A 23114-nucleotide genomic window follows, 5' to 3' on the forward strand; every position below is an offset into this window, starting at 1 on the left:
TTTGGAAGATCTCTCAAAGTAATATTTATATATATATATATATATATATATATATATATACCTATTAAATTACGTTAAAAAACAGTGTTAGAAGAAAAATACTCAATTTAACAATTATTTAGAAATAAAGAAAATTTTCTATTTTTAAATCAAATTGTTAGATTAATAGGGCAATAAGAGTCAAATGAAAGTATCAAAGATAGATTGAATAATTAGATTGAATAATTAGAAGGTAGGTTACATATATTAAAAAGAATTCTATTCGATGATGAATATCTGAATATATTTGAATTTAATTTACACTGTTAAATATTAAAGGTTAAAATCAAAGGTTAAAATCAAAACATTTAACATATTATTTTTAACTTCCAAGTATATCAGTGTATTATTATTTTAATACACAATATTATTTTAATACAAAATATATATTTAAAAAAACAATCATATCTAATCAACTTATTTTTCTGATTGAATTGCTTATTTTTCTGATTGAATTGCTTAATTTCAAAGTAAACAGCATTCATATTAATGTATGCATTTAATAAATATTAAATTTGAGTAAATTTGAAATTTAATACATTTCTCTTAAATTGTTTAGCTTCATTATTTAATTAATTAAATTAACAACATATTGAATAGGAGCAGTGACGATCTATAGAAAATGATTAAAAATAACTAAAATTAGATACATATAACTTAGTATTATAAATTTAACAATATAAGCATCAGAAATTCTCAATTATACATCCATATACATCCAGATTCTCAGTAATTTTCAGTTTAACTATTGTCCCCGCCTCAAATTATCCGGATAATATACTCGAAGTGATCTTGACAGCATGCACCTCTTCCACGCGGCAAGCTGCATCATCCGCATAACATTCACGTCTCGGGCCAAAAGCTCGGACCGAAAGCTCGGCCACAAGCTCGACTTGAATTCAGTGGCCGCGAGCACGTTGGTCCGGTTGGTCCGGTTAGTCCGATCTATTTTATGCCCCGTGTAAGAAGAGTCGATTTTGAGAGTAGCTCGCGAAACTCGGGGGCGTGTACGCGCCCGTTAAAAGTGCGTGTTACGTGTTGCACGTGCCAGGATGTCGTCGAGCTGTTTTCTTCATGAGCCGATCCACCCGCCGATAGATCTCGGCGATCAATCCGACGCGTTCAAGGTGGAGTGGCCTCCTTGGAAAGGGAAGCTTTCTCGCAGTCGCGCAATTACGTGCGGTGATTTGTCCCCTCATTTATCTAGAGGTCGATTGTGTATCTTGATCTATGAAACGAAGTAAAAATGATAGAAATGAGTACATTCATTCAAGTACTTGAGCAATAAAAGTATATACGGAAAGAACGGTTTGATGAACTATATAAAAATTTTACTACGTATAAATCTGAAAATAAATTTTGTTGGACTGATCGAAATAATTATAGGACGATTCAAATTATTGGTTACTAGAATGTCAAAACTTTATGCAACATTGCTCATTACGCTTAAATTTCCTACGTAATTATTTTAAATGATCCAAATTATTTTCAAATTTGTATTTAATTAAATTTTTTGATACTTTAACAAAATTATGTTTTTTCTGTATAAATATTTTAATAAATTAGTTCACTTTTGTAATTTTCATCAAATCGTGTGATACATAATCGAATCTTTGATACGAGAACCCGATTGAACACTGTGTTTTTCGCAAATTATGAGATTCTTTATAAAATAGAGAAATCTCTATGGGGATTTTCATTCATCCCTTCTCTGCGAAGTCTGCAGAAATTGTATTTCAATATTTGGTAATAGTTACTGTTACTTTTCGTGAAACTATAAGTAGATCATCTAAGTGCGTTTCGTGACAAGAATTGTAGAAACGAAAGCAGCAGCGCTATGATTGGACGCATTTTAACGTTATGGATTTTTGAAGAAGATGAATAATCGTTGTTATGCCCCATTTTATCGATATTACATCCTGATGAAAAATGAAAAATGATTTTACGTCACTCAAAGAAAGCTATTCCTAATTTAAATATGTGTTAAATAATTAATTAAATATAATTGAACGCAATTGTTCGTGTAATCTATAATATTAAATATAAAAATTAGATGCAATTTACTGTAGAGAAATGTAAATGATGCGTATTATTTAATATTTTAGTATAAATAGTTTAACGTACATTCTTTGGGATAAATTATAACATTAAATTACGCATACCACATAAAATGTTGTGTTTTATATCGTATAATACTAACCTTAATACTAATTATTGTTTAAGTAATAAATTAATACTCATTCTTCATTTACAATCATATTAACGATGTTAAGTTTTTCTCAGTTATGCCATAATTATTGGACATTAATGTAAGAATGCCAGTCATGAAGCATTTGATAATGAAAGTGTATAATGTAATAGTACATCACAATATATAGATATTACACTTGACGTAACAATTATACAATATGTATATATTTATTCATTTACATGTATATAATGCATACGATATTTATTTATTTATATTACATATACTATATTCTGTTTATTTTTTAAATATTTATATCACGAATGCAACACGCTGTATTTGGTGCACGAATAAATCAGAAGCCAAACCATTAAAAAATATAAATTTAAATCCTGCATTTTCATAACAAGATATCGTTTATTGAATCGAAATAAAAAGCTTGTTATTTTTTTAATCTTTCATTCGTGAATATGATTTTTTTAAATAGCAATCTGTCGAAAACATTTTCTCAATGACATTGCTTTCTTTCAAACCCAAATATTCGCATTTCGTAAATCAAGTCTCTTTTCTAGAAAGTGATTTGCTTCTCGTCTTCCTATAATTAAAGAAACGGATATTTCAACGCAAAAAGAAGTTGTAAAGATACATCTATTATTTCCTTGATAGATTGATGATTCCTTGTATAGGTACGGTGACTATATTTTAACGGTGACTTTATTTTAAAGGACAGTCTTTTAGATATAGCTGTCCTTTAGATTTATTTGTTTCTTCAAAATTCAATTTTGCCCTTTATTTTGATATTACAGGAAATTCTTTTTAACTAACGTTCCAATATCTACATTATGTTAATGAGCAAATTTTTACGAAAAATATCTTACAGTTTTTATGTATATAAATATAATTTGTTTTTGTTTTTATTTTGTAATTATATTTCTTAATTTTTTAAATTAAATTTATTCAAAGAGTCATCATTTTTTATTATTTCGAATCTTTTATTATTTCAGATCAAGGTTTGTTCCAATCGAACCAGTTTCAAACTATCAGAAAACTGCGCATTATTTGAATTTGATTATATACTGTGCAATAAAATTTTATAGTGCACAGATTTTTGACAATCGCAGACTGATTTGAAAATATGTAGGAACAAAGCCCTAAAATTTTCAGATTTGTCCTTTATTTTCTTTAAGAAAATATAAATTTAAGTTATCATATGTACAGAGGACGTTTCGGTATGTGCGCCGAGAATGTGGGTGGGTTCGACGTCGTCGTTTCACAAGCACGTCGATGAAGCTCGAGAGCTTAAAGCCCACGTCCGTGTCGGTCGGTGGTGGAGATCGATATATAGGAAACATGCATAACTATATATAACGTCGCGGCCGTCCCTTTCGTCTTTCCGTAATCGGCCGCCACGCCGTATAATCAGCTGCTCCGCACGCGACACGTCGATACACGCGTATGCGTGTGCCTGATTTAAATTTAGTGCCGCACTTGCCGCACATTCGGGATTACATAACGAGCGTGTGCCGGATGTGTTTTCACGCGACTTTTCGTCTCTTTGCAGGGCAATGAGCACATCCGGATGTCCAAATTCTGCAAGGAGAGCAAGGAGGGCAAGTTCGTCACGTTCCTTTACGAGGATGTTCGTACTCTGTATGAAGGCTTTCGTCGAGGTGCCAAGGAGTCCAGTAAGTCTTTATCTTCCAGGGCTGAAAACCCAGGGAAAAAACCCAGCCTAGTGGATATTTTGGGGATTTTATTGAGATTTTTAAAAATAAAATTAATTGTTTGATATTTTTTATTTAATATTTATAATTTACTTTGTATTTATTATTATTTAATTACATATTCAAATGAAATTAATTGTCAAAACGAGAATAATATTTTGTAAAAACATTAATAATGAATTTCAGATGAAAAAAAACATTTCTATAATGAGATAAAGGAAAAAATGATGAAGGAGAAAATGACATTATATATTTGATATTATGAATTATATGTTGATATTTGGATATTGAACAGAGAAATACTCAAATATTAAATTATTATTCAGTATACATATATTAAATATTTATAAATTCTTTTTATTTATTTTCGACTAAAAAATTTAGTTTTTTACAATTCCAATAGAACTCCAAAAAATCTATTAAGTTTTTTGAAGGTTGAGTAAAATAATATCGATCCTGTTATCTTCAAATCTTACATCAAAAGAACGATTGCTAAAGTCTGAAAATTTAGCTAGATATAGATTAGAAAATAATTTTATTGTTTAAAATAATTATATAAAATGCTCAAACTAATTTCTATAGGATGTCAAACTTTTTGCAATATTGCTCATTATCCTTGAAATTTTTGCATATTTATTTTGATAGTACAGATTTATTTTCAGATCTGTATCTAGCTACATTTTTAAATACTTTAACAAAATCATTCTTTTTGTATTTAGTGAACAAAATTCTGATATTATCTTTTATAATATTTTTAAAAATTTGTAAAATTTTTCGAATTTTGTAAGTTTTCTTCAAAAATTATAGAAATAAGAAATATTAGTTACAACATTGGAAAATTTATGTGAAGAGTGTGAAGAATTCTAGTTCTTACGATAGGGTGCACAAAACGTGTATTTTAACGTTATAAATCTAAGCATTTGGAATCCGTCTATCTTTTTCACTTATTTAAAGGGGTTTTTTAAAAATCTCTAGACGTTCATGAACATATTTTTAAATTTGTAAAACAAATGTTTAAATTTTATTTTGGAAAATAATAAAATGAATAAGGAATGCAGAATCCATCAAGAAACTTACAAGAAACTTACATGAACAAAAATCAGATACGAAATATCCAGTATTGTACCGCAAGAGTTAAAAAGAATTTTCTCAGCATTTTTGAAGTGTTCCAATTCATATAAAAAAATCTGATTTTCCTAAAAATTATAAAATTATGAAACTGCAAGAATTTTAACAAATTCCGATATTGAAGAAATCCGAAAAATTATATAAAAAATGTTAAGAAAAATTTTTACTAGGGAAAAAGTTCCCTTAATCTTCGGAGGAAGATTAGAAGAAGAATTATTTACGAACATTAATTCAAATTAAAGTTTAATTAATATCTCGCGCGCTTATTCAATGTATTAATGTATTCAATGCTCATCGAAAAAACTAATATTCGGTACGCTGCAGAAAACATCTCGCAAATCCGCCATCAGTCGCGAATGTGCGAGTAAAATCACATAAGATCTGCGGAAGCGATCTTGGCGTCGACGCGTCCGACAATCGCAAAATTTGCAATTGCAATTGTGTCGATTTAGCGGCTCGTTTGGCAAACAGCGCGACATAGTGGCATTATAAAGCAAAATAAACAAGCGCGCGCAAGTAGTTTCCTAACGAGCGCGCGAACTACGAATGGTGTTTAACGACGGGCGACGGCGATTTGCCTTTTCGCCTCCGTTGGCGATTCGACGACCTTTCTGACGAAGGTTGATAATCTATTTTGATCCCATGTGTATCTCTTATTTTTGCTATGCTGCGTAACTCACGCCCGCGTAACCGACACCTGTCGCTGCAGCTCTCTATAGGTCTCGCGACCTATAACGACGGCGAACAATAACAGACATATCTGAAGATCGATAATCTTGCTAAAGATGATCTGCTTATAACCTGGCGATCACACGGAGGAAATCGCTCGTAGATGATTATCCGGTATACCTACTCTATTACTAATTCTTCACTGTCTTAAGTCCTAGATCAACTTGAATGTCTTTGATTGTTCCGAGAACAGTGGAAAGGACACGTGCATGGGAGAAAAAACATGGAATTTTGCTAAAGTATTTAAAAATTTAATTAGATATACAAATCTAAAAATAATTTTGTTAGTTAGATCATTAAAATACAATGAGTGCGAATATTTATACGTAGATGAGATACCTTTAAAACAAAATTATATTTTTCGACAAAAAGTTCTTGATGACAAAAGTAAACATTAATTAATAATTTATTAATAAAAAATGAAATAGCCTGTATATGTCTCAAAATTATTTTACTTAAAAAAGCAATTAAAATACATTATCTTAATGATGAGCAAGAATGAAAAATTATTTTATTTGAATGCACAAAAAGTATTTGTACAGTTGAAAAATTTTGCTTCTAAGAATACGAATTATTTTTGCGCGCGCTTTTTTTATTTATATTACAATAAAACACACTTATTGTTAATAAATTGCTAATTAATGTTTAGTTTCTATAAATAATGCTTGTTGTGCAAAAAATTTCCTCTGTATGAATTCTTCTTGCATTTATTGTATATAGAACGCATATATAATGAGCAAAGGAAAGTCATCGATACTAATAAAAGCCTCCTAAATCTCCTAAAAAAATTCCTCATTTCTCGAAAACTATCTACTACATTTTATTAATACTGATTAATACTAATCTATTTAGATAATTAAGAAGTAAAAACTCTAATAATTTATAATATTTGTGGCTTGTTTCTATTAGCTAAAAACAAATTAGCTAAAAACAAATTCTACAAATGTGAAAATAAAATTCTTACGATTTTCTTGTGCAAATTGCGTAGTTTAAATAATAATGACTATATTATTGATATTACATTGTTTTATGTTTGATGTTGATTTGTGTCTAGGCCGAGAAATCAATCTCGCAAAGGACATATCTTTTTGAGACGTCACATTAATGTGTTATATAAGCAAACACTTAAAAACAATAATTAACATTCTTCATAATTTTTTTTTATATTATTAACGTACACTTTTATAAATATTCAAGATTGCTTTAATACATAATATATTCACTGAGAAGTAATCCGTTAAGAAAACCTCAATTTTTTGGTCGTTATACTAGTAGAATGATACCCTTTAAATATAAAATTGAGATACAGCGTGAACCTGCACACCTGTTTATAAGACAGATCATAAGCAGCTAATTTATAATCTTTATAGTGTTGCATTATAATGTAATTCTATCGAAGCTAAGGACAATCGCAAAGCTATAGAAAGACCCTAAAAAAAAGAAACTGTGCATGTTTGCGTTTGGGAAGCATAAAGTATGCATATAAATTAATAAAAAATATTTTATATGCAAATGTGAAAAGATTCTAAAAAATCTTATACGAGTATACATTTACTTCTATATATTTCGTACAGATAATTCTTATAAAAATAAAAGAATAGGAATATGTGGCATTATTGCCTACTATTAGTTTTGGGGTCCATGTCTGCTTATCTTACAAAAAAGTTATCTCTTATTCCTTTTCATGAGGTCTCTGGATCACTCATGTCTGAGCAAAATTTTGCACATCGTCTACGCCGATAAAGTACATTTAAACATATATTACATAATTTTAGTGACGGATTAAGCATTTTGCCGCCCCTAGGCACCAACATCTAGTCGCCCCTAGATGGTTTCATTAATTTATAAATTTGAAATTAATTTATAAAAGGGAAAATGGATAAAGAAAATAGAAGATTTATATTCCCGCATTAGCTGATAAAAATATTTAATAATCCTTATAAGTAATATAAATGTAATACATTTTTAACTATATTTAGAATATCGTTTCTAATAAAATATGTTAACTGTGTAAAAACGTTAGATTAACAAATTAAAAATTTATCAACTATGTTAAATTTTCTGTCTTGAAAATTTTTCCGCCCTCTCAAATTTACCGCCTTAGGCAAGTGCGTTGTTTGTCTATGCATTATTAATTCATCACTATATAATTTTATCAATTATTACTACCATTTCACTTTTTAATCAATAATTATATATACTAAAAGACTGAAATTAAGTAATTATGGTTAAAAATCCATCTCACTACAGTATTATCATCTCATTGCAATTCATTTAATAGAAATAATTTAATACAAATAATTTTAATAGAAGTAAAACGCGAATGACTCCACAGTAAATGAGGAATAAAAGTGATGAGAGAGAGAGTAAGGGTTAATTATTGCAAAATTGCAAATAATATTATAAAAAATCGTTATATTATTTGATAGAAGACACTTTCTAGTTTGTATTTATGTTTCTAAAGTTTTATTTTTAGCTTATCTTTAAGAAATATTATTCGAAAGTAAAGTTGTACATTAGTGACCTTTCTCTACGAAAAATTTTGACATTCTAGCAACTAACTTAAACGTCCTAATTATTTCGATGGTCTAACAAATTTGTTTTCAAATCTGTATTTAGCTATATTTTTAGATACCTACTTTAGCAAAATCATTCTTTCCATGTGCGATTAAAGTTAGAACAAAACGGGTTAATTTAAATAGATAGATAGAAAGAGAGAGTGAGAGAGAGAAAGAGAAGTTAACAGAAATTTTGAAATTACATAAAAAAGATTACGTAGTGTATTTAATTAAACAAATACTATTGGTGCAATTATATATTTTTTAATAAAGAACTAAATATATTATAAGTAATTATTATTACTAATATTATAATATAATAGTAATAACTATAAAAATGGAACTTCATAATTCATATATTTATGACTTATTTCTATACAAACTTAACTGAAAATAAATTCTCTAGATGCGAATAAAATTCTTATGATCTTCTTGTACAAATATCTTCTAACCGTAATTATTTTACCGTGTAATTATATAGTTAAAAATTCTAAACACTTCTCTTAGTGTAAGTCGCTAAATTAATTGCTCTTCTTGATTAATATAAACGTTCTTCTAATTCGTAGATAACGGTCCCTGTTTGGGATGGAGAGACGGGCCGAACAAACCATACCAATGGCTTCATTACAACGAGACGTTACTCAGGGCAAAGAATTTTGGTTCCGGCCTAGTGTCCCTGGGGCTGACCCCTGGTCAACAAACCTTAGTAGGCCTGTACAGTCAGAACTGTCCTGAGTGGATTCTCACCGAACAAGCGTGCTATTCGTACTCGCTCGTGGTGGTGCCATTGTATGATACCTTAGGCCCCGACGCCTGTGCGTTCATCATAAATCAGGCTGACATTAATCTGGTGGTATGTGAAGATGACCAAAAGTGCAATTTGCTCCTCGACAAAGCGCCGAGGTACGTGGTGGTCTCCTTTGCACAGAGAAAACGTCTTTTAACCACTACATCAAATTAATTGCTTTGTCATTATTAATAATCATTATTAATATTATTAATATAATTGATAATTATTAATATTATTGATAATCACTAATTTAGAAGTACTCTGCGCTTATCTCCACAAGATACTCTCTGTATTTGCTTATCTTTAAATAATTGATTTTTTACATATTACACCGAGAAAAATCTTTAGTTGAATATAGATGATTTTGATTATATTAATTAGCATTCCGGTTTTCAATTAAAATTTAGTAGATTTAATCAGAAAATTTTTATTTGTTTATTTTCAACTATTCCAATTAATCCAACTATTTAAAAAATATTTTTCTCAGTTTTGCATGTTTGGCTTGTTTGTTATTTATTGTTTGAAAATTCAAGCAACATGCAAATATCCGACTATACTTAATTGGTACTCCTCTGAAAATTTCATTTTACATGACTGTCATATCTATATCAATGTTATTGATTATTGATGGAGTCACGCGCTTAAGAATTGAATACTGCTTAATTTAGCATGTTGATAGAAAAGACTTGTAATTTAGTTCATAATTTAATATGCCAAAATATTGATTTCATAATAATATCGAATAATTTATGTGTAAACGTTCTAAATTAGACAATAAAGTAACTTCTCTCTTAAGTGATTAGAAAAATCATCACAAAGAACTATTATAATAATAGTTCACAAAGAACTATTATCATCTAATACTTGTGAGTAATAATATTCACAAAAGAAAACATGTCGCAAAATTTATTTTTAAAAATACATATGTTATTAAATCAATAATGCCTCTTTAAGGAGTATAGACAAGATGACGGTCTGAAAAACGGGGGTTCTTCGGAATTTTTTTTAAATATATAATAAAATCAGATAATTTTGTTTTATGATATTTTTTATTCTATCAGTACTGAAGTACGTAAAAAAATTTTCTTTATCTCGAATATTAGAATTAAGGTTGCTGTAATCTTGAACAGTTACTTTTGCCTCGTTGACAATGAATCGACTACGCTTTGAAACAAAAAAATAAAAAGTTATGATAGTAAAAAATGAATATAGCTATAGCCAGACATAAAGAAATTACAAAATCACAAAAAGTAACAAAATGGCGGACATATGAATCTTTTTTTTAATTTGGCTTTTTTTTGTTACAAAAAAGTTGAATAAAATTGTGAAATTTTTATTAATTAAAAAACGGCTACGTCCGGCGATAGAGATAAGTTTTTTGAAAAAAATGCAATTTACATCAAGTCAATTGGTCGAGTAGATTTTTTGATTTGCTGTCAACTAGGTTGATAAACATGATTTTGAGAAAAATACTTTTGAAGTTTTACTTTCAGATTACTATATATATGTTAACTGTACAAATTTAAATTAAAACATTTAAGTTACTCTTATTCGACAATCTCTGACCATATAATAATTCTTCCGTTTCTTCGAAGAAGCAGTTCTAACGCATCGCCGTACAAAAACTACTCTACGAAAACTGCTATATTTCCGTCAATTTTGCGAAAAAATCTCTTTAAAACTTGACATATGTATTCTCGATCTACATTTATCTTTCAAAATATTACAAAATTAAGAAATCGATTTTTTTCAAAATTTTATTCCGTCTATACTCCTTAAATATTATAAGAGAGAAGAAATTTCATTTTTGACTAAAGTGGGTTTTGATACTTAGTATATAATATTTATATATGTGAATATACAATTATCAGTTCTATGAGTCGATTTGATTTGTCGAATTTGAAATACAATCATAAACTGAAATAATAATCTCACAATTAAATTAATTAATCTTCGATTTAATAATAAAGTCATATTTTAAAAACCTGTAAATATAGAACTTATTGCAAAAAAATATCATCTCAACCGGGATTCGTGAATCTGGATCTGTCGAATTTTGTGCAAGTCCTTCCAATTTGACCGCCGATGCACGATTTTAATCGCAATAACCAATGTACATATGTGGAAGAAATTCCACATATGTAAAAAGTTTTTTATGAATATGTATAAATGTGTGTAAACATATATAAATATTCATAAACACGTATAATATCATACATGAAATATATCCATACATGTTTATACATCTATCTTTCTTTGTAAAATTACTTTTTAATTTCTATTACTTTGTAATAGAAATAATAATAATAATGTGAAAACATAAAAAATAATTCAAGGGATCATTTTCGCATTGTTCGTTATAAAAAAAAAAATTGTTTGAAAAAAATGTAAAAAAAAATTGCTCATACACAATTATGCATAATTTTATATATATAATTATACATAAGTAATTTTTTTACATTTCTTCAAATTTAATTTTTTCTAAAACAAATAGTATGAAAATTATACTTTTAATTATTTTTAATATTTTCACATTACTATTATTATTTCTATTACACTAAAAAGTAATTTTACAGTAGAAAGAAGGATATATGAAACTATGAACATGTATTTTTCATATAAAATTATGTATGTTGTGAATACTTATACATATATTTATTTACGTATGTTTATACATATTCATGCATTTTTTACCGGGGAATATCTTTTTCAGGCGACATGCGATATTGAGACTAAAATAGACTAAAAAAATTTCTACTTCACTTATATTATATAATATTTCAAATGGTTTTAGTGAATATGAGGATCTGTTATTTTTTTTTAACAAATTTTTTTCACGCAACACGCGAGCCGGAAGCCAGATATAGTCTACATGTTCCGGGCGTCAGTTTTCTCGAAGAGAGAACGCTCTCAGGGCCGCTTTCGAAAAGAGCTTTAAAAGCGCGATGTTGAAAGTATTAATCTGTAACGCTGCCAAGAGCTTAGGCGATACGAAGCGGAGCGTTCTCGGCTGAGGAACCACGGGCAGCGTTTTCCTTCGTCTGAACGATTCTCGATCTCAACAGATGTTTACGGAAGCTGGTGGTAGTGAAAGAGACGCGGCCGGCGACGAACCAACGAGCGAAAAACCGCGGCATCGAGCTATACAAGTTCGACGACATTGAACGCCTTGGCGCGCAGAGGAACCATCCGGAGCTGCCGCCGAACCCGTCCGATCTCTGCACGATTTGCTACACTTCTGGCACCACCGGCAATCCGAAGGGTGTAATGCTGACGCATCAGAATGTCATGGCGTCTAATTGCGCGGTGATAATGCAAATGGGTGATCACGGGATCACGTCCAAAGACATAATGATCAGCTTCCTCCCGTTGGCGCATATGCTGGAACGTTGCTGCGAGAACAGCATGTACATGATGGGTGGTTCCGTTGGATTCTACAGCGGTGACATCAAGAAACTTCCCGAGGACATGAAAGCCCTCCGGCCTACCGTCATGCCGGCTGTGCCTAGACTGCTGAATCGTGTATATGACAAGGTGAGCTATGGAAATTCTCATTGACGATTCCTCTCAGTAAACACTAACGTATAACATCAATATTATAATTTTACACTCAACATTTAATAGCATCCCATACAGCACAGAAAGATTGCAGAAACATTGCAGAATGATTTCACTGAAACATTGCAATATTGTATGATGGTTGCGAAACGTTGTTGTATCATTGTTTCGAAATGCCAACAATGTTAAGATGTCCGCTTTTTGTTATATTGCAACAAAACGTTCCAGCAATAGTACAATGTAATGTATTTGGATAAATTTTTTACGAAGGCTCTAAAATGAAAATTATTTCTATACATATATCTCACTAACTTTAATTTTTCTACAAATCGCGTTTCTAGTGATATGTGCTTTTCAAAAACAATTTTTTATAAAACCATGAAATATTCCAATAAATATAGTATTAATTCTGAAGGATAAATTTATTCGTAAGGATAAAGCATGTATTTGTGCCTCGAACGAACTACAAATATTATCCATATTAATATAATAATACAGTCGCTTGGTAAGTTAATTATGGATTAAGTTAATCACAGTGATTCTTTTTAATTCGAAATCACTCCGAGTCAATTGAAATCTTTGAGTCAATTGATTAAAAAAATGACAGTATGAAATTTATCAATAAAGTTCGGTCGCTGATTTATTCTTGCGTTCACATTAGGGATAAATACATCCTCGATCACATAATTAATATTTCAATAAATCGTTTTCACCAGTTTAATTGCCTATCATCTTATCCGATGCATTGTTTATATCCAAACTCGATATTATACAATCTTTTGATTTCATATTTAAAATAAATATAAAACTTAGCTAATGAAATGGCTGTCAAATAATAGATTAATAAATTTTTTATTTAAATATAAAATGAATTATATTAATTATTATATTAATTATTATATATCATAAAAATGACTGTTAAATTAAAAGACTGTACTATGTAAATATTGTAAAAATTTATATTTTTGTATTATTATTATTATTGTAACAATTAAAGAATTACAATTTTGCAATGTTTATGGAATATAAGCATATTATAAGCATATTACTGATATTTTACAGGCATTGTTAATTTACATTTCTGTAATTCCTCTGCAATGTTACATTGTAATCTATAATATTGCAGCAATATTGCTTCAATCTTCTGTGTTGTATGGGATTTTTCATTGGCAGAGTTAGTGCGCACTCAGTGCACATTAAAGCTATTGTACACTATTCTAATAAAAAAGTGAGATATCTCAATTGATAAAATGCCCAATGTATATTTTATCAAATAGCACAATATGTATTGAATATTTCGTGGTTTAATTCGTTTTTATAAACGTATTATACATCTTTATATCGATTTGTGTACAACGGTTTTAAAATGCACTGAGTGTGCATTAGTTCTGCTAAAAACATTATAAGTGTTACATACAACGTGTGTTATATTTATATTGTTGAGCTAAAACTCAATTAAATTTAAATTTAATTAAAACATTGATGTTACTGGTATTTATTAATTGAATAAAATTAATTGAATGAAATCTCGAGGAAAGGAAAGAAAGCGGAAAGCTTAAATTAAAATAATTTTTCATTTTTTAATCTATCTCATTATACTCCTAAAATAAAAAAAATAACACGTTCGCTAAAAAAGCGAAAGAAACGATTTTTTTCAAAATCGAGAAAAGGTATACAATTAGAATTTGATGACACATTTAACACATTTCATGTATTCCAAACAATCCATCCAAATTTTTGTGTTATCATAAGATGAATATATTTAGTAATAACATAAATATTATGTCAAAAATTAAACATAAAGAATAATACAAAACAAATAACATAATAATACAAAAAATGAGATATTGACATAATTTATAGACAAATTGTGAAAGCCTATTTTTTTCAATAATTTTATTTACTTATCTCAAATTAACATTTCGAAATACATTATTTTTATATTAATTAACTTATTTATAAATAGTTTTATTTTAATGTTTGAATATCAATTTAAAACGAAATGTTCAAATAATATAATTATATTATATTAAAACTCGGATATCTTAAAAATTGAACGCAAAAATTTTCATATGAACCGTTTTCAAATAGAAAATATTTTTCACTATGTATCTCATTAATTTACACATTAATTTTTAAACTCTCTTACTGCTCTTAAATAAAAGAAAAAACAAAGCAAAAAGATGCAAAAGAAACGGTTTTTCACAAAAATCAGGAAAAAATACAGGAATGGAATGTATATCGTTTGTTTTATGACTTTTATAAAGAAAACATCTATTCGCCATAAAGTATTTTTCGTCTGATGATTAAGCCCTAAAATCGCCTCACGTTTGAATCGTGTAATTACATTGCTGTTTATCATCGCGGTTTATTTCGAATGATTTATTGCTGTTGTCCGCATGCATTTTGTGATCTTGTTGTGTGAATATTTTATTTTTAGTAAGTTCGCACTTACTCAGTTGGATTGCGAGATAAACCTGTCTCACACTACATATAATACATATCTCAAGAATGTGGTTAATGAATCCATCCATCATTAGATCGCAATAATAGGGTCTCTCAAAATGTTATTTACATAATATAACATTATAAATTTTAATCTCATATAAGCGGTAAATGCTGCAAGTTACATTCTAAATCTATCGTATATTGATTTTCCTGATTAGATAATCCATTGCGCTTTCACGACCGATGACTGCGTATTTCGCCTATTTTTAAAATCAGGGAGTTGTAGGGTGTTACTACGTCAATCGTATTAAGTCGTCAATCTTTTTTTTCTTGACCTAAAATGCTACGAACAATCGTTCTCTTATATTACACGGTCAGGTAAAATGTCAATAGTGTTATAAATCCCTATATAGAAAACGACACCTTCACAGGTGATGTCGTGGGCGTTTTTTTCTTCCAAGTATTTGTCTTTGAGCATTCGAATAGTTCGTATATATTACGCTTGCGTAATTGGAATTATTTATATATATATTAATTATTTGTGATTCATTACACTGTCCGAAATTTATACTTTTTTTCTAAATTATGAATAGGACAAGTGATTCTTATAGATTTTTGTTCACTGAAAACGAATCCGTAAATAAAATTGCTTTATCACGCCAGAGAAAACTGATGTTAAAGGTGCCAAAAATGACAATTTTGTGTCATAATATGATAGAGGAATTTCCTTTATGAATTCGTTTTTAGCGACAAAAAAATCCTATAAGAATCACTTAATTTCGTTTCGTGGTTAAAAAAATCCGTGTCTGACTGTATTATTAATTCAAGTTTTTACAACGCAACGACAGCATTTCAACTTTGACAAATTTAAACGCTGCTCTCATAATATCCGCATACAAAACGCTGATGACGTACAGTACACATATATAACAGCATCAATTGTTTACAATGCCATTGCAATTAAGCGATATGCTTTACGCGTTTCTTCATAAGCTGGAAATTAAAAGTATCATTCGGGATTTCATTGTCATTGTGGCTCATATTCATTGATTATATAGTTCTTGATGTTTTTTAGTGTTTTTATATGGAAAGAATGACTTTAATGAAATATTTATTAAAATTTTTTAGTTAGATATATAGATTTCAAAATAATTTTGCTTCAAATCCCATCAAAATAATTATCTAGGACGCTAATTATTAAAATGTTAAAACTTTTTGCAGCATTCTCATCAACGCTTAAACGTTCTATTATTAAATTCATAATTCAAATTATTTTCTCAATTTCAGTCACTTTTAATTATTTCTATAGGTCGCCACTGCTCCTACTAAATACATAGTTAATTTAATTAAAACAATGAAATGAAATAATTTAACTCAAAAATTAATTTAATTCAAAATTAGCATATTATTTATTAAATATCAATATGAAAGTTTTACTTAGAAACTAAACAATTTGACCATAGAAATAGATTAATGTGATTTTTTAATCACATATTTTATATATTAAAATAATACATTCGACCACACTTGAAAGTTAAAAATAACAAAATGTTATTTAACCTAAGGAATTAAATTTGATCCTTTAATATTTAACAGCGTATGTCTGCATAATTATTTTGTCCAACCAAATTATTTTTAAAACTGTATGTAGCTAAATTCTTAGATACTTTTTAAAACTTCTCTAGAACGTTTTTTCTGTACATAAGAAATAATCTTAAGAAAACGTAATGTAGTGATTTTTTCTTACCTTTCAATTTTTTTTTATTTGCATTAATAATCTTTATGAAAAATAAAAAGATTTAATTTGTATCTTTTATCCTCGAGAGCTCAAATACTACGGATATTCACCGTGAGTTAGGCATTCTCTGCATCACGAAAACGGAAATAGATGTGAAATTGATTCCGGACAATGTAACTCTGTTTAAATAGGGCAAGCGTTCGATCACGCGCGGAAGCGATAGGTCACAAGCGTGTTATTGAATTATGTTTTCATGTGTCTTTTGTTGCGCAATGATGCTCTCTCGTTAAATTCGAAGCTTTAAAAAGCATCCGAAATTTGGGGACGAAGCCAACAAGAATGATTACACGTTTTCAACGCGCACGTGCACGATGATGTATGTAACAGGTGCGGCGGATAAGCATCGGTCGCTTATTATGCTGACTTTGCATAAATAAAATTTGATAGACAAATCATGTAGAAATCTGTGCAATCGTCTCACTTTAACAGATAAGATGGATAATTCGTCCCACTTAACTCTGTTTCTTTTTGTTGACTGGAAAATATGCACGACGTAAATCTATCGTACTTAAATTTATCATCGTATGCCGGTAATCTGTTGACAGAATCCGTTGATCAAATTCAGCCGTTACTGTTCAAATAGACTTTTCTCTTTACCTTATAATAACTTGCTTAGATTAAAAATGTTTTTTAATAAGGCTCGTCTAAATATAATATCAAAATGCAACAATGCATTTTAATAACACGAAAGAATTACGCTCGTGAAAGAATCAGTGAAGAATATAAAAAAGCTCATTAGAACCTACATCAGCTGTTCGGAAAGCTGCACAGAAAACTCTTTATTTTTGTGTGAATATAAAACATATAAAATGAATAAAATAAACGTTTCGATCCTACAATTTGAATCCTTATCAATATAAAATATAAATTGAAATTACATAACGCAAATTCCAAAATGGTTACAATTTAGTTCGTTCTTCTTTATTCAAATGTCACATTAGTTATGAATATTCAAATAATTATCAAAAATATTAACTTATACAATAATAATATAAAAACTTACATAAGTAAAACTGAAGTCATATACATTGCGTCAATAAGAATCACATTTTTTTATATACTTCACTGATAGATTCTTTCGAGTCTTATTTATATATTTGTTTAAAGAATATATACAGAAAATATCAAATACTGCTTATATAGCACATTTCATATTTTAATTCATTTTACTGAATTATAGTGTAACAGTAGCTACCAAATTAGAAGCTACTAATAATAAAATAACTAATAATAAACTAATAATAATAATAATAATATCTAATAAAATATGATTTTTAGTATTATATTATTAATTTTTCTATTTACTCATAAATTGCATTATTTTAATTATTGTATTATTTTATTTGTTATTTTTCTTATTATACCATATTTGAAGAGATATTTCGTATTATATTTTATATTATATATATGTAATATTGCGTATTTTGAATATTATTATTTGATGAATAACGTAGATCTTGCGAATAGCGTGGACCATTTAATGGTGAGTTTTATCCTCACTCACTTGACGTACGCAGGTGCAAGCCGAACTGCAAAACTCGTTTCTGAAGAGGATGATCTTCAATATGGGCATGCGAGCAAAGGAGACGGAGGTCAAGAAGAGTATTGTGAGGATGAACAGCATATGGGACAAGATTGTATTCAAAAAGATCCAGGAGTCGATGGGTGGCAAGCTGAGGCTGATGCTCGTAGGTTCGGCGCCATTAGCGGGTAACGTCCTCACGTTCACCAGATGCGCCCTTGGCTGCGTCGTAGTCGAAGGCTACGGTCAGACAGAATGCACCGCGCCGATAACGCTCACTATCCAGGTTTGTATATTAGTAATTAATTCTTGAAACTGTACTCGCAATTTTTTATGGACACAAATATTAATTTCCTTGTATCAGCGCTTACGGACCTCTCAGGAAGTGATTGTCACTTAATGGGAAAGCAAGTTCTAAGTGCTTGACAGGCGCTATTATGTTGTGAGATTTATAGAATGAAATATGTAAAAAGGAAGAGAGGAACACACGAGAAATACACAGAACATTCATGTAAAACGACGAAAGGGCAAATATATAAAAGTCTAAAATACACAAAGATTCACGTTGCAATACGGAACCCCATACTGTTCAATTAATCGATTGAAAAGCTTCGTGGAATCGAATTTCGTAGAATCCATGTAGCACAGCTTGCAAAGCGCTCAGAAAGCATTTATAGCATAACTTTACAGACGCTACTGTGTTACGTGGATTCCATTGCTCGATTCTTTCTTTTAAAATTCTTTAAAAATTATCGATGCAGATTTAGCACCATGCGGTGTCTCATAATTTTCACTGTATTGATGTTAATATCAATCCTTTACGCGTATCAGTAGCCGCCCAAGCTATGCAAAAATCGCTAGACTGCTTTGTCCGCAAAAGATTAATACCAATATGATGTTGGATACCAACATGATGAGTTTTAAATCTATATCATGATATAATGATGTTAATATAATATACACCGCTCATTAATTTTAGTTCATTCCCAAATTTGTTGAGTTCTCAGTAAAAGATGAACGTGATACATATGTTTTATACAGAATGAGTCCACCTGTTGTTATAAATACTTTCAGCGCTTGCATGCACTTTATATTTATTTATATAAAAATCCTGGAATATTGTAGTTTTGAAGAAACAAAACTAACAGCTGGATAACATCTGATTCTTGGAAATAAATAAAATAGACACGCAAATAAAATAGTCACGTTATGAAGGGTGCTTTCCATTTGATAACACAAAAAAAAAGGTGTCGTCTATCTTTGTCATTCTCTGAATGTCAAAGAAGATAGAACGACACTTGTGTCGACTTGTGTCATCAAATGGAAAGCACTCCACAATATCAGATATGTGCCCAATACTGTTTTAAAACTGATTCGTTATATCACATACATTATATCGCTTATTAATACATTATTGAAGTGTCGATTTTTCGGAAAATAATGAACAAAAGAAGCTCGTTTGTGATGAATATGGATTTATATAGATAAATAAATATATTTGTATTCATACACATTGTTTATAAATGTGATGAATATGGATTTATACAAGATGTCCCAAAATAAATATTTCATGGACAGATAGAGCGGACTAAACTGAGTCAAAAAGTCTGCTACCATTTTGCAATTTTCGCAATAATTAACAAGATATTAATTACTAAAAATTGTCGAAAATTGATCTTCAATTTTTTACTCAAATACTATCAACTTTACAGAAAAATTGCAAGAGATTATTTATTTTCTTCTCATGGAGTTCTAGGAATTCTTTCAGAATTTTTTATCAATTTTTTAATACTGCATTTTTTATTTTTACCAACATAAAAAAGTACAGTATTAAAAATTTTGAAAAAATTCTGAAAAAATTTTAGAGTTCTATGAGAAGAAAATAAACAATTTTTATCTCTTGCAATTTTTCTGCAAAGTTGATAGTATTTGAGTAAAAAAAAATTATTAAAAACCGACAATTTTTCGACAATTTTTAAGTAATTAATATCTCGTAAGTAATTAAATTAAGTAATTAATATATCGTAAACTATTACGAAAATTGCAAAATGAGAGGACTTTTCAACTCAATTTAGTCCGCTCTACTTATCTATGAAATATTTGGCAATTATTTTGAGACATCCTGTATAAGCAAATAAACATGTTTTGTATTTATACACATTGTTTACAAATGTGCAAAATACACGTATTACGTTTCATCCTTTTCAAAGAAATCAATGATCTGGAGTTGTATTTAAATTGAATAGTGTAACTAAGGCATTATAATATGAATATTCGCATTCCGTTTTTATTCCTTTTCTCATTCTCTTATTCCTTTTCTCAATTCCTTGCTTTCTCTTTCCACTCCGCCGCTAAACTAAGAAGATTGAAGAGAAAAGAGAGAAGATTGAAGAGAGAACAAAGAGTGAAGAAAGAACGAAAATTAGCGGATGCGAATACCTATATTACATCGCTCTAGTGTAATTAGGGGTTAAATCCTCGTTATATTGATTTTAATATATTAATATTAATACGAAGAGAATTATATGTATAAACTGCAAACATAATGTTAAATCTACTGTATTTTTTAGAGTGCATGAAATTTTCAAGTCGATTACTCGGATAATATGAGATATTGCAAGATCGTAACGCGAGTCTTTGGCTGTGGTCAATGTCTCGCTACAAACGCTTTGAAGCATTTGATGGACCAATTAATTAGAAGAAAGAATTTTATAACCTAACCAATTAAAAAACGCTTCAAAGCGTTTACAAGCGTATGGTCGCGTTGACCATACCCTTTGTGTATTTTAAGTTCTTATATTTTCTGCCCTTTCATTCTATATTCTTCGCGCCCTTTTCTCCGTTTTACATATATTATATCCCAGAATTCACGTGACATTCGTTAATACCAAATTCCTAAAATCATTTCAAGATGAAAATCCTAATAAAATATCGAAGTTATAATAATTAGATGAGAAAGATTTAAAATTAGCCGATTGAACTGTCCAGAATTTGCGCGCTCAACTATGATTGTACAATAGTGAAGATGTTTTCAAACATCAATTCCATTTTCTTCTATTCTTCTGAATCATCTTTACTACTGTACCAACAATGTGCGATAAGCGTGCAAATTTCGGACAATTTAATTGGATAATTTTTTAATTTTCTTATTTAAAAATTATCGTAGCCCCGACTTTTGGATATTAGGATTTTCGTCTTGAAATGACTTCAACTATTAATCTGCTATTAATAGGTGTCAAACAAGATCTGAATACTCTGTGTATATATTTTATTTTTTAAATCTGTTTAATAATTATGTACGTCATCTCTGAGACGAGTTACGCATTTTCTAATCTATTTTATTCTATTTGTTTCTTTCTAAATCTTTTCCAACTGAGATACAATTGTAAGCTTTCTTTGTATGCTTCGGAGGAAAAATGGAACAAGGGACGTTTGGTGATTGACATGCGTCTATAAGACCGTTAACGTTCTATGCGGAAATGTTTAAAGATGATACGTAAACGTAGATACGTGTGCACGTTGTAAAGACCTTTCGATCGCGATATAAAAGACACCAGAGCGATGGTTATACAAACGACGGTCAGTAGATATGCTTGGCGAATACATTTTTTATGAAACTGTCAAGCTCGAGCAAGCTTTAAGTTTTACATTCTTAAAACTTTTATACAAATGTTTTGCATGCCGGATCTAATTTCACTAGATTTCTGACTTTAAAACTTAAAATGGATTTTATCATTTTATCGCAGCTATCGTAATACTTGATTAACATTAAAATACAAGAATCCCAATTTTAATCTCTATACTGAAAAAAATCACGTCACAAAGTTACATAACAAAATCATATAATTAAGATAAATAAATCTCGTATCAAACAATTGTTTCAAATCAATACATGATTTTTAAATTACATAATTTGAAAAGTTATATATTTTTTTCTTCTATTTTTATCATTTAATCCTTTAAAATACGATAATTATAAAATCACATGATGGATGAAATTATTTCAAATATATGATTTTTTAAATTACGTGATTGTAAAAAATCACATATTGATTTGGAACACTCCGTTACGATGATTTACTTGTCTTAATTACGTCTACTACTTGATTTCATCATATAACTTTATACAATAACATTTTCTTTTTTTTCAGTAGGGATATGTATTCAATGAGGTGGTCTTTTATTGCGAGACACATCGTGACATATCGATTGTCCTTGACAGAAATATTTTATTATTTTATTATGCATTTGGTACCATTGATTATAGTCATAACTATAAAAATATTAAGAAAATAGAAGGGCAAAATTAGAATCTATTTTAAATACTCAATATATGTAATAATCATTTAAAGATGTGATATTGTTAGAAATCGCTATGAAAAATAAATCCAATTTCAGTAAAATTACATTATTTTATATGTATGTGATTCTAACACATACAATGTAACATCTTTAAACGATTATTACATATATCGAGTATTTAAAATTGCCCTCCTATTTTCCTAATATTTTTGTTAGTCTTCAAGAGAGTCTTTTAATTTAATTGTATTTTTTATAACTATAAAATAATTTATTGAATTATATATATATATATATATATATATATATATATGTGTATATACATATATGTGC

At 29.0% G+C, this 23114-nt stretch overlaps 1 protein-coding gene across 1 annotated transcript in view; it reads left to right on the plus strand.

The window, feature by feature from the left end:
* The first annotated feature begins 1091 nt into the window (after window positions 1-1091).
* Window positions 1092-23114, plus strand: part of LOC105626086 (long-chain-fatty-acid--CoA ligase 5) — a 26658-nt gene continuing 4635 nt past the window's right edge. The window contains exons 1-5 of the mRNA XM_012207395.1: window positions 1092-1166; window positions 3789-3912; window positions 8933-9269; window positions 12222-12690; window positions 18478-18768. Of these exons, the coding sequence (XP_012062785.1) occupies window positions 1092-1166; window positions 3789-3912; window positions 8933-9269; window positions 12222-12690; window positions 18478-18768 (1296 nt within the window). The remainder of the gene's footprint in view (window positions 1167-3788; window positions 3913-8932; window positions 9270-12221; window positions 12691-18477; window positions 18769-23114) is intronic.

Source organism: Atta cephalotes (assembly GCF_000143395.1).
Source record: "Atta cephalotes unplaced genomic scaffold scaffold00004, whole genome shotgun sequence".
Lineage (NCBI taxonomy): Eukaryota > Metazoa > Arthropoda > Insecta > Hymenoptera > Formicidae > Atta > Atta cephalotes.